At 41.6% G+C, this 12,750-nt stretch overlaps 1 protein-coding gene across 10 annotated transcripts in view; it reads right to left on the reverse strand.

Moving 5' to 3' along the window:
- NFYC (nuclear transcription factor Y subunit gamma) overlaps positions 1-12,750 on the reverse strand; it is a 66,223-nt gene that overhangs the window by 48,832 nt on the left and 4,641 nt on the right. For 3 of the 10 annotated variants that reach the window (XM_040231539.1, XM_040231538.1, XM_040231536.1), the window contains exon 1: positions 76-374. The exons of 4 other annotated variants lie outside the window; for them this stretch is intronic. Coding sequence is in view for 2 of the 6 variants with exons in the window: in XM_040231535.1 (XP_040087469.1) it covers positions 201-369 (169 nt within the window). In the remaining 4 variants the exon portion in view is untranslated. Of the gene's footprint in view, positions 1-75; positions 376-515; positions 625-12,750 lie in introns of those variants that run through there. 3 more of the 10 variants (XM_040231540.1, XM_040231535.1, XM_040231534.1) reach the window with 3 other exon arrangements.

The raw sequence follows: 12,750 nt of genomic DNA on the forward strand, positions 1-12,750 counted from the left end.
CAGTGCAACTTGTCTACACTCTCTGAAGCCAAGCAGTTTCTACCATCTTAACACAAAACAAAGAGTTAAACTTACCGGGAACTGCATTAATTTTACATGTAGTTATTTATATCTCCTCGGACAGGGAGAATTTAAGTCACTCCTATCCCTCCCCCCCGAAAAGGACGGAGGAAACAAAAGGCAGCAGGAGATGCAGAAACCTGAGTCTGGAATGTCCACTCCAGTGAAAGCCCGAACAGCTGTCCCCCCACCCCTCAGCAAACTATTCGCCATTTTTCTTTGTCTTTCAGCTGACCCCTGCCTCAGTGAAAAACTCCGAGGCTCCAATGAAGCCCTGCAGCCTCCTTCCACTTTAACAGTCAAAGGCATTCAATCTAGCATGCTATTTGACACCAAACCTTGCCTCCAGAGTGGTCCCATTGGTTGAGCAGCTTTATCAGCTAAGAACACAAAGCCATGATTGGCTGCTCACGTCATCAGTTACCTCCTTTGCACACTTCCTGTTTTAAAGTTACCTTGAGAAGCAGAACAGGGGTCAGATCCAGACTTCAAACTGCAAGGAACTTAAGGCTTCAAAATGCCTGGCAAATGCACACAGCAGATGCACTAGGGCCACATGTGCACGCAAAACAGAAGATTCTGAAATTTCAGAAGTGTTCGTAAAATCACCCGAAAGGGCTGTTACAGTTCCCACCCAAAGGATTTCTTATTGGCTGTCAGAGTTCCATTTAAAAAAAATTTAAGGTAATTTAACTGCTTCTGATTGGCCATCAAAGATGTCTGTAAGATACTGCTACAGGATCCTATGGCAGTAAACCAGAAAAGCAATGTGCACAAGGTTGGAAAGTTGTGGCTTAACTATCTTCAGCTTTCTGTTGAGCATTAACAGAAGAAGAAAAAGAAAACTGGGTGGGCTAAATCCAGTGGTTCCGAAGAAAATACAGCTTCTTTAAAGTAACAAAGAGTGATATCAATGGTCATACAACACTCTGCAAGATTTCCAAAAAGGCATCTGACATTATGTCCATGGTAATTTCAAAAGCACACATTTCATTATTTTGAAATACAAATGAATCTAAATAGAAAAATTCTGTGATAATGTATGAAATTAGTGACAGGGACAGTGGTATTTTCAAAAAGTCCACCAGGAACTCAAGAGGAAAATATAATGATAAAGGGGGGAAAAACTGGTAAAGAGTGATCATTAGTGAATATACTGTTTAAAACAATATAGTTTGATGGGTTAACTAATTTATTCAGGGTGGTTACAAAATATTGCTGATTAGCTTTCAATATAGCAGAGTTCTGATATCAAGAGGATTAACTTTTCTACCACATATTTAAGAATAAGCAGCAGAGCTGATGAATTTTAAGTATCGTGGTTACTGAAGACATTCTGAGTACTAAAGTTTACCAGTGGTGGTCAAAGACTTGTTATGGATTATGTGCCCAACTGTTTATGTTTTAAGAGAAGCCTCCTAATACGGTGAAAATTAAATTTTTTTTAAAGTATTCAAATAGAAACATCTCACTATTACCTGAGGCCTTTAACAATCTCCTTAGATCTGCTTCCTCTCATCAAAACAAAACATCCCAGGACTAAACAACACAACTGTTTTGCCAGACAGATGAGATCCTTTCTAGAAATTCCTCAGTTTTACATAAGAGGTCATTATAGACACATGCAGAGATCCAGCAGTTTCCTGAAAAAGAAGCAAGGCGGACTGTCCAATCACTTTGCCATACTAACTTCTCTTAGAGAAAGACTGAGGTGCAGAGACGTTAAGCAACTGGCCCCTAGCCATTCATCTAGGATTTAAACTCAGGTCCCACCCAGGGGGGTACCCTTGCCATGGCACTACAATGCTTACCAAGACATGGAGCACCCCAGGCCCACATCCAAGGAAATTCTCAGGTGTCACATTTACAGTCCTTCATTGGTATCCATGGGAGACTGGTTCCAGGATCCCCCACATTTACTAAAATCTGAGGATGATCAAGCCCCTTATATTAGGTGGTGCAATACTGTTGACCCTCTGTATTTATGAGTTCAGTATACACAGATAGAGGCTGACTGTATGCATAGATAGCATTAGTCATCACACCCAACTTCATTAATTTAAAAATTAGGAATCTGATTGATGTTTAATTTCATCTGTTGGTTAGAGATCCAGTTAAGTATCTGACAAACAGCACTCCATAATTTGATACAAATTTTATTGCTAAACTACTAGAAACATTTCAGTTCAGTTCAGTCACTCAGTCAGTGTCTGACTCTCTGCGACCCCATGAATCGCAGCACACCTCACATGTATAATTTATAAGGATTAGAAACAACTATATCATTAAAAACATTATACATTAAAATATTAAAGGACTACATGGCAATTTCACTACAGCATCTAAATAAGAGCTTAGATACACTAACAGAGTGCATTGTGGGACAATTCCTGAAGCTAAAATGTTACAGGTATTGCAGGTCTTTTCTGAAAAGTTTAGATCCTGAATAGCTACCAACTTTGGAAGTGAAGGCAGAAGGCCAATAGGTCAGTTGTGTGCCTTATTCACGCTAGAGCCTTGCTTAAACTCATAAGACTGGGGGTCAGGTCAGCTGCAAGGAAGCAAAAAAGCTGCTTTGAGGGGTGGGAAGCAGAGGAATATGCTTATTCACATCAAAACAACTAAACACCTGGGAATCAGGAAGAGTTAGTTTCAAATTCAGATTCCTCTACTTATTAACTGTATGACACTAGGCTAACCCTGAGCCTCAGTTTCCTTATCAGTAATATATGGATATCACCATCTGTATCACAGAGTCACTCTAAGAATTAAATGAGCTAGCATATGTAAAGTATACTGTACTGTGTCTGAACAAGCATTAAAAAAAGGGGGGAGGGGGCGGGGAATACTAAAGGTCACCCAATCCAAATTTCTTGTTTTACATAGGGGTTAAAGTTCAGAAAAGCCTAGCTCCTTAAGGCCCCAGAGCCAAAAGTAATGTCTCTTTTTTTTTTTTATCTCCAGCATACCCTGCAACCCTGCAGAAAGCAACTCCTGAGCCTTAAAGGACAGTGTAGGAGGACTACCAGCTGCTACTAAAAATCTTCCCCAGCTTTATGCTGGAAATCCGTGCCTTTCACCACCAATCCTGGCTGAGGTCTGGCTATTGTTCCAAAAGTCTACCTGTGACTCTGCTTTTAATGCACCAGATTAAACCAAACATGCCCCTTGATACTTTGTGATGGTCTTTGGCATAGCTTTTATTAGTTCTTGGCAGTTTGCAAGAAAAACACTTCAATCCCTATTTCTCATCAGCAGTCACCTTAGTAGAATTCAAGCCACCAGTGGGGGTTTACCAGGTGGCTCAGTGGTAAAGAATCCACTTGGCAATGCAGGAGACGTCAGTTCCATCCTTGGGTCAGGAAGATCCTCTGGAGAAGGAAATGGCAACCCACGCCAATATTCTTGTCTGGGAAATCCCATGGACACAGGAGCTTGGCAGGCTACAGTCCACAGGGTTGCAAAAGAGTCAGACACGACTTAACAACAAGTGGGAAAAGAACTCAAATTACCCTAGAATTTCCACCTGGCAGTCCCACTCAGGATAGCTTTCTCTAGCTTATCATTGCTGTGGACCAAGAGTCTCTGTTATTCTAACTCATATTCTTCCCCAGTCCTGCTCTCAGGAGCCTCTCACCAGACAATCGCATCATTTTGCCCTAAAAAACACCCAACAAAGGTCCGTCTAGCCAAGGCTATGGTTTTTCCTGTGGTCAGGTATGGATGTGGGAGTTGGACTATAAAGAAAGCTGAGCACTGAAGAATTGATGCTTTTGAACTGTGGTGTTGGAGAAGACTCTTGAGAGTCCCTTGGACTGCAAGGAGATCCAACCAGTCCATTTTGAAGGAGATCAGCCCTGGGATTTCTTTGGAGGGAATGATGCTGAAGCTGAAACTCCAGTACTTTGGCCACCTCATGAGAAGAGTTGACTCATTGGAAAGACTCTGATGCTGGGAGGGATTGGAAGCAGGAGAAGGGGACGACAGAGGATGAGACGGCTCGATGGCATCACTGACTCGATGGATGTGCGTCTGAGTGAACTCCAGGAGGTGGTGATGGACAGGGAGGCCTGGCGTGCTGCGATTCATGGGGCCACAAAGAGTCGGACACGACTGAGCGACTGAACTGAACTGAACTGAAGATAAGAACAGATAAGAACAAGTGCATCTGGTTACATGGGTCAAGCTTTAATGATTCCAAAGAAGGCAGGGTGGGAATTGATGCTCTTAGTCAGAAAACTGATTTTAAATCACAATTACCTACTTACTAGCTTTATAACCTTGGCCAAGTTACTTAACCATCTCAGAGCTCACTTCCTCATGTGTAAAATGGAAATAAAAAAAGTAACACCAACTCACAGAAGTGCTGAGGCTTAAATGAGATAAGTTACAGCACTCAACATTAACACCTGGCATGTGGTACGTGCTCAGTTAACATTTAAACATACACTTGACTACAGAACCTATCACATACTGAATTACTTTTTAACACGTCTCTATTACCAGACAAGGACTTCTTGAAGGCAGCAACTGTGTCTCATTTATATCTACATATATCCTCAGTGCTCAGAACAGAGATATAAATCAAACCCTAACCTGGTCTAAGACTGGTTCCAAATAGGAAAACGAGTACGTCAAGACTGTATATCGTCACCCTGCTTATTTAACTTATATGCAGAGTACATCATGAGAAACACTGGGCTGGATGAAGCACAAGCTGTAATCAAGGCTGCCGGGAGAAATATCAATAACCTCAGATATGCAGATGACACCACCCTTATGGCAGAAAGTGAGGAGGAACTAAAGAGCCTCTTGATGAAAGTGAAAGAGGAGAGTGAAAAAGTTGGCTTAAAGCTCAACATTCAGAATACTAAGATCATGGCATCTGGTCCCATCACTTCATGGCAATTAGATGGAGAAACAGTGGAAACAACGGCTAACTTTATTTTGGGGGGCTCCAAAATCACTGCAGATGGTGATTACAGCCATGAAATTAAAAGATGCTTACTCCTTGGAAGGAAAGCTATGACCAACCTAGATAGCATATTCAAAAGCAGAGATATTACTTTGTCCACAAAGCTCCATCTAGTCAAGGCTATGATTTTTCCAGCAGTCATGTATGGATGTGAGAGTTGGACTATAAAGAAAGCTGAACGCCAAAGAAGTGATGCTTTTGAACTGTGGTGTTGGAGAAGACTCTTGAGAGTTCCTTGGACTGCAAGGAGATCCAACCAGTCCATCCTAAAGGAAATTAGTCCTGGGTGTTCACTGGCAAGACTGATTTTGAAGCTGGAACTCCAATATTTTGGCCACCTGATGCAAAGAGCTGACTCATTTGAAAAGACCCTGATGTTGGGAAAGATTGAAGGCAGGAGGAGAAGGGGACGACTGAGGATGAGATGGTTAGATGGCATCACTGACTCAATGGACATGAGTTTGAGTAGACTCCGAGAGTTGGTGATAGACAGGGAGGCCTGGCGTACTGCAGTTCATGGGGTCAGAGAGAGTCAGACACGACTGAGCGACTGAACTGAACTGAACCTGGCCATAGTGTCAATGAAATAATAAGCAGTAATGGGGATTGAGGGGAACTGGAGAGTGCACACCTCATCCAAAGGGGCAGCTCCTGGGGAACTGCCCAGTGGTTCAGTGGTTAGGACCTGGCACTTTCACTGCCAGGGGCCTTGGGTTCGATCCCTGGTTGGGGAACTAAGATTCCACAAGCCATGCAGCACAGCCAAAGAAGAGGGGAGGGGAGCAGTTACTACTCAGCTCCAACTGATGAGGGGCATGGAGGAATAGCTGGTCCATCGCAGTGACAGCTTCAGATTCAATAAAAGAAGCAAAAGCCAGATCCTGGACACACAAAACGTTGAAGCTAGCACAACTCCTGATATAGCATCCTGAAGAATGACTAAAGAACCAGAGTCACGGCAGAAGCTGGTCTCAACCACCATGACAATTCCTGCTAAAGACAGGGTCTTGCTCAGTACCCCAGATGACTTGATCTTGGAGGTTATACCGTATTCCAGCAGAAGCAAAAATAGCAGCAAAGAAACCAGGCTCTTTAGCAGCTTGAACATTTTATTGATGGTGTCCTTAATTGACCCTTTTGGACTAGTAAGTAAACCCGGGGTCCCAGGAAATATCAGAGACGAGAACATCTACAGAAAAATGAACTTTTCATATGTTGAGATGGGCAAACAAAGCCATTTTCATTTGACTATTAAATCTGTTGTGTGCCTTATTATACACTAAGCTGATGAAATGGATATATATAGCATTTTTGCACTGGTATAGGTTTGTGGGTTTGAGTTTTGTTTTTTTTTTTTAAAGAATACCTTTAATCCAAGTAGCCAGAATCAAGCAGCATTAGTATTTTGGGTTATATACTTTTAAAAGCTTTTCTTATATAAATGAGATATGAGGTTAAGTTAGTTCCCCTAAATTAGATAATACAATACAAAAATACTATACAAACTGTTCTGTAATCTTTTCACTTAAATAATGTGAATAATTTCCCCTATCAAATAAAGACCTACATCCCTTATAATAACTGAATGACATTCCACTGAATGGATGCAATTTTTAATGAGTCTCATATTAATGAATAATCTCAATGTCTTCAATATTTTTCTTAACCACTGGGCCACCAGGAAAATCTTCAATTTTAAAATGTTGTAAATAGCATCACAGAGAACATCCATTATGCCCATTCCTTGGGTCACTACCCTCCTTATCTCTTCCAGAACCCTCGGAACAGCTTCATAAGGAATATTATTTTGTTTGGTTTAGAAAAAAAGAAAAAGGAAACCAGATTGTTTTAAGTGATAAATCTTCACATTTTCAAGTTTAATTTTTTTTTTTAATTATAAGCAGATCAAAGAAAATTGAGGGCTGCCAGACTGTAACTTTGGACCCTTATTTTTCACCTGACTTGGTCCTGAAACACTATTAGCTATTTTCCAAATCAAAATCACCTTCAAGTTAAAAAAAAAAACAACTATGTCAACACATTTTTCAAAAAATCTGACAGATGTTCTGAAGATAATCTCCAAAGAAGTCCCAGAAACATTCTGGGCAATGGTAACATCATTAGAATAACGAACATGGTGTTGGCGCTCAGTAAATGGCTGCTCAATAAATAAATGAATAAAATAAACCTAACAGATGAGACCATTAGTGGATTATAAATTCTCAATTATTTGTTTTTTAAAAATAAATTATATTCTCCAAAGCATAAATGAAGACCAATGGATGGTAAACTATTCTAGAGAGACCAGTGGTTAATGATGCATGTAAAATAACACCACAGTGCCTGATGAACAGGAAGTGCTCCAAAAGACGGACACTGCCTCTGTTAATACTGCTACTGGCAATGGGACCAGATGATCTTTGAAATCACATAAGCCCTAAGAGTCTATGTTAGTTTGGAAACATATATGTTCCCAGAGAAGTCCTTTCCCACTACTGGCCCAGCTAGCCTATACAAAGGATTCATTTTTTATTCATAAACTCTTTATACCAGAACTGCTCAACTGGGCTCTACTCCACACCAATCATAACATGAAATGCTGATCAAGCATTCTCACAAACAGGGTTCCATGGCCCAATAAGTTCGAGAAACGCTGTATACTGTATTCTTTCTCTTGAAGGGCTGTACCTGAACACAAACATTCTCAATACTAATTATATAGAAAAGAAATGCCTTTGGCCATTATTTTGTCAAGGATCGTTTTTTCACCCCCAAAGGATACTTACTAGCATTGTGTAAGAACTAATGTTCAATGGAACATCTTGGGAAATGCTGCTCTAGGCCAACTTACAAATTTTAGTGGAATGAAAAGAAGACTACAGGCAAGTCTATTCTGACCACCTTCCAAAACGGTTGGGAGTTTTACACACATTATGGCATTTCCCTTTTTCACGACAATGACACTAAATATCACCATAAATAGCAATCCTCTGCCTCTCAAATAACTGCCAACCAAGTACGCTTTGCTTCTTAAATAGGCCCCAACTTTGTCATTTGATAATGAGCAAATTCTAAGCTACTTACCTTCAGGGTACAATAATAATTTTTGAGAGAGTTAAGAAACACAAAAATGTTCAATTGTGCAGATAGCATGTACTTTCTTTTTTCTCTTTTAAATGGACAGATCATGCCACTGGTGAGGGGATATGTTTTCTTAATACTAGGCAAAGAATCCCACTTCATACAGACACAGGAATGGAAAATTTGCAGCTCCTGAGGACAGGGTTAACAGTAATTAGGGACTCTGAAAACCCTCAGTACTCTAACAAATGGAAGCCAATGATAAGATATAAAATACTCTATACTCCAGTATAATTTCCTGCGAGTCACTGAAGCACTTATTGAAGCACTGCTCAAGATCACTATTTTAGCCTATATTCATGAATGTGTTTAAGAATAATTCTTGAATCTGATTTATAATATACTGTCGATTTTAAATGGAAGGTGTTCATTTAAATAGGATATCTTATGTGCCTTGAACATGGAGATTTGAACCTTAATTTAAACCTTTTCTACTGGAAACATTCAAATGCAAAGGTTAGACTAGTCCCTCTCTCTAAATTGCACCTTAAGTTTATCCATGAGAAAGTGCTCACTGTATAAAAGAAAGTACAATGGATTTAAATGAAACCTGCAGACAAGTAAGAACTTAAACCAAAATGGAAAATACAACTCCCACGCTGAAAATGACAGCCCCACTGCTACCAGGTGCATCACAGCTAAAACACGGAGAAGTGTGGAAAGGATAAATGCAGACGTAAACATGGAGAAGTAAAGAAAGCTGAGCGCCGAAGAATTGATGCTTTTGAACTGTGGTGTTGAAGAAGACTCTTGAGAGTCCCTTGGACTGCAAGGAGGTCCAACCAGTCCATTCTAAAGGAAATCAGTCCTGAATATTCATTGAAAGTACTGATGCTGAAGCTGAAACTCTGATACTTTGGCCACCTGATGCGAAGAACCGACTCACTGGAAAAGACCCTGATGCTGGGAAAGACTGAAGGCAGGAGGAGAAGGGGACAACAGAGGATGAGATGGTTGGATGGTATCACCGACTTGATGGACATGAGTTTGAGCAAGCTCCGGGAGTTGATGATGGACAGGGAAGCCTGGCATGCTGCACTCCATGGGGTCGCAGTGTCAGACACGACTGAGTGACTGAACTGTAGAAAGGGTGCAGCAAATTTTGCAACCTGGCAAAAATTTCTGCAGGCAGAGAGATTTTTTTCCTGGACCATTGTACAATGTTGTCTTTCTGCTTACTTTAAAGAAAATGTTATCCAGGTGACTACAAATCAAGCTGAAAGTCCTACTTCAACTATTTCTACAATCAGAAAAAATTTTAAATGAATATAATGCAAGTCTCTTTCTGGACATAATGATAAAACCGGTTGTTCTGATTGTAACAACCATTACTCCTTGGCAAATGTGAAGACATTTTCTTCTCATAAGAACCATGACCACTCAGCACCTGGGGATTAACAGAGGGGATTAGGAGACAACCTAACACTGAAACAGGCTTCCTTGGTGGCTCAGAGGGTAAAGCGTCTGCCTGCAAGGCAGGAAACCTAGGTTCGAACCCTGGGTCGGGAAGATCCCCTGGAGAAGAAAATGGCAACCCACTCCAGTACTCTTGCCTGGAGAATCCCATGGACAGAGTAGCCTGGTAGGCTACAGCCCACGGGGCCACAGAGTCGGACACAACTGAGTGATTTCACTTTAACACTGAAACAAATGATCCTACAACTTTGGGCATTCGTAAGTAATACTGACCTCACAGAGGTCCACTAGAAATCAGCTCCTAAATCACAATGGCACAACTAAATCAGACTATTTCTTTCATGTCAAATGGTTGCCCCACCTCCACACCATGTAGAAATCCTACTGTACATAACAGAGCGGATAATTACAAAGCCTTCTCATCAAGGAAGCTCTAATTGGCTGTCAGGCAGATATTACACTATTCTCAAAAGAAAGTGCTGTGTTCTCTCCCTTATTAAGGCCCATTCAGTGACAGGCACCTACCATATGCTACTGTATTCATTTTTCATTAAGTACTTTAAGACAGGTGTTATTATTAACTACTACTTTACATAAGAAGAAACTAAGGCTCAGACAGGTTAAGAATCTGACCCCTAGCTCCACAGAGGGTAAACACCTTACAGAGAAAAATTCTTTCCTAGGTCTGACTCCAAGGTCAGCAGCTACAGTGGCCCCTCCCAAAGGCACTCTTTGGCCAAAATATTTTAAATCCACTTCCTCCTACAATTAATCTATTAATGTTATGTTAGGTGTTTTGAGTCTCTGTGGGAAAACACTAAAATGATCTTGTAGCCTTCCTAACTAGTCACAGTGCACGCAAGCAAAACCAAACAAACAAAATGAAAAGAGAGACTGTAAGACATCAGATAACTCACAAACAGTTTGCTTTGGGCACAAGAAATAGAATGGAAAAGAACAACTTGCTGGCTAAGGAATGTTCTTAGGTTGTATGCCTGAGGCTGGAATGAACCTCAAGAAGGTCATCTGTGACCTTAACAATGTTCTCTGCTACTCTCCCTCCTGTGACTGAGGCACACTTGTCAAAATACAATAGGTTCCTTAAGAGTCATCTCTGCCATCAAATCAGTGCTTCCACAGGAAACAGAATGCTGTCAAGCAGAATAAGCACTGGCCTGGGAATCCAGTGACTAGGAGACTTGGCTCTACCCTGGCATAGAAGTGACCTTATCAAGGTCATCACACTTTTCAGGACTTTAGTACAAAGGGGTGTGCCTGAAAGAACCAAAGGCCACTTCCTGAGCTAAAATGCAACCGTTTTTCTTTTTCCCCTAATATTCTAAGGAGTCAAGAGAACACTTTCTGAGAGTAAGGGCGCCACAAATTGTGTAAGAATTAAGAGTTACAGACTAGGACTTCCCTGGTGGTCCAGTGGCAAAGAGTCCGCCTGCCAATGCAGGGGACATGGGTTTGATCCCTGGTCTGGGAAGATTCCACATGCCATGGGTCACCTACACCCCTGCACCACAACTACTGAAACCACTGAGCCTGTGCTCTGGAGCCACAAGCCACAACTACTGAGCCTGCGTACCCAGAGCCCGCTACTGCCACTGGAGAGAAACCCTCTCACAGCAACAAAAATAAATAATTTTGAAAAAACACTTTCAATTTAAAAAAAAGTTACAGACTTAATCTGGTCTCTGCCACTTACTTGCTGTGTGATCTTGAGCAAATTATTCAACCCTTCCGTTTCCTTATGTAAAAATTAGGGTAGTAAAAGTATCTATTTCATACTATGTGAGGATAAAACATATTATTTATACCCTTGTTGGTTCAATGTAAGCACTCAATAAAAGGCAGTAACCATGACATTCTTGAATTTTATTCATATGGCTTTAGTGGCTCAGTACCTCTGAACTAAGAAATTTCAAAACTGCCTCAAAAAGACACTGACCATGGCTTATCTGGTGGCTCAGATGGTAAAGAATCTGCCTGCCATGCAGGAGAGCCAAGTTTGATCCCTGGGTTGGGAAGATCCCCTGGAGGAGAGAATAGCAACCCACTTCCATATTCTTGCCTGGAGGATCCCATGGACAACGAAGTCTTGTGGGCTATAGTCCATGGGGTCGCAAAGAGTTGGCCATGACTGAGCAACTAAGCACAGAGCACACACTATGGCCCTGAGGTAAGAGACAGACGGGCTCCAGGTTGAACATTTACAATCATCCAGCCTCCTCTTACCCTGAAGAAGGAAATGGCAACCCATTCCAGTACTCTTGCCTGGAGAATTCCAAGGATAGAGGACCCTGGTGGGCTACAGTCCACTGGATCACAAAGAGTGGGACACGACTCTGTGACTTTCATTTTCAGCCTCCTCTTTGCATTTCCTGGAGCCCACCTCCTACCTCAGCCCCACATTTCACTTTGACTCCACTTCTCTGTAAATGGGGTAAGAAATCTTGAAGCTTTTCTAGTATGATAAATCAGTTTTGACCAAATGGGAAATATGTAAGCAAATAAGGTAATGATTATTTGTCGTAAGGATTAAATAAAATGACACAGAATGAGTCTACAAAGTATTCCTGGAGAAGGAAATGGCAACCCACTCCAGTACTCTTGCCTAGAGAATTCCAAGGACACGGGCCTGGCGGGCTACAGTCCATGGGGTCACAAAGAGTCAGATACGGCTGAGCGACTAACACACACACACACACCAAGTATTAGTAGGATTTCTGCTTAGAAACAAAGCTGATGTTCACAAGGTTTTATTATAAACTCAGACCTCCTGGGAGTTCAAGATTTCTAGGGTAGTTAATTCCAAATGATAACAAGGCCCAGCGATTGGCCATGGGTTAATGGAGAACGTAGGGCTTCCCAGGTGGCGCTAGTGGTAAAGAACCTGCCTCCCAATACAGGAGACTTGAGAGGCAGATTCGATCCCAGGGTCAGGAAGATCCCCTGGAGGGCATGGCAACCCCCGCCAGTATTCTTGCCTGGAGAATCACATAGACAGGAGCCTGGAGGGCTACAGTCCATAGGGTCTCAAAGAGTCAAACACGACTGAAGTCACACTCACACACACACACACACACACACACACACACACACTCACACACACACACACACACACACACACACACACACACACACACACACAC

This window comes from Oryx dammah, unplaced genomic scaffold (genome assembly GCF_014754425.2).
Source record: "Oryx dammah isolate SB20612 unplaced genomic scaffold, SCBI_Odam_1.1 HiC_scaffold_28, whole genome shotgun sequence".
Lineage (NCBI taxonomy): Eukaryota > Metazoa > Chordata > Mammalia > Artiodactyla > Bovidae > Oryx > Oryx dammah.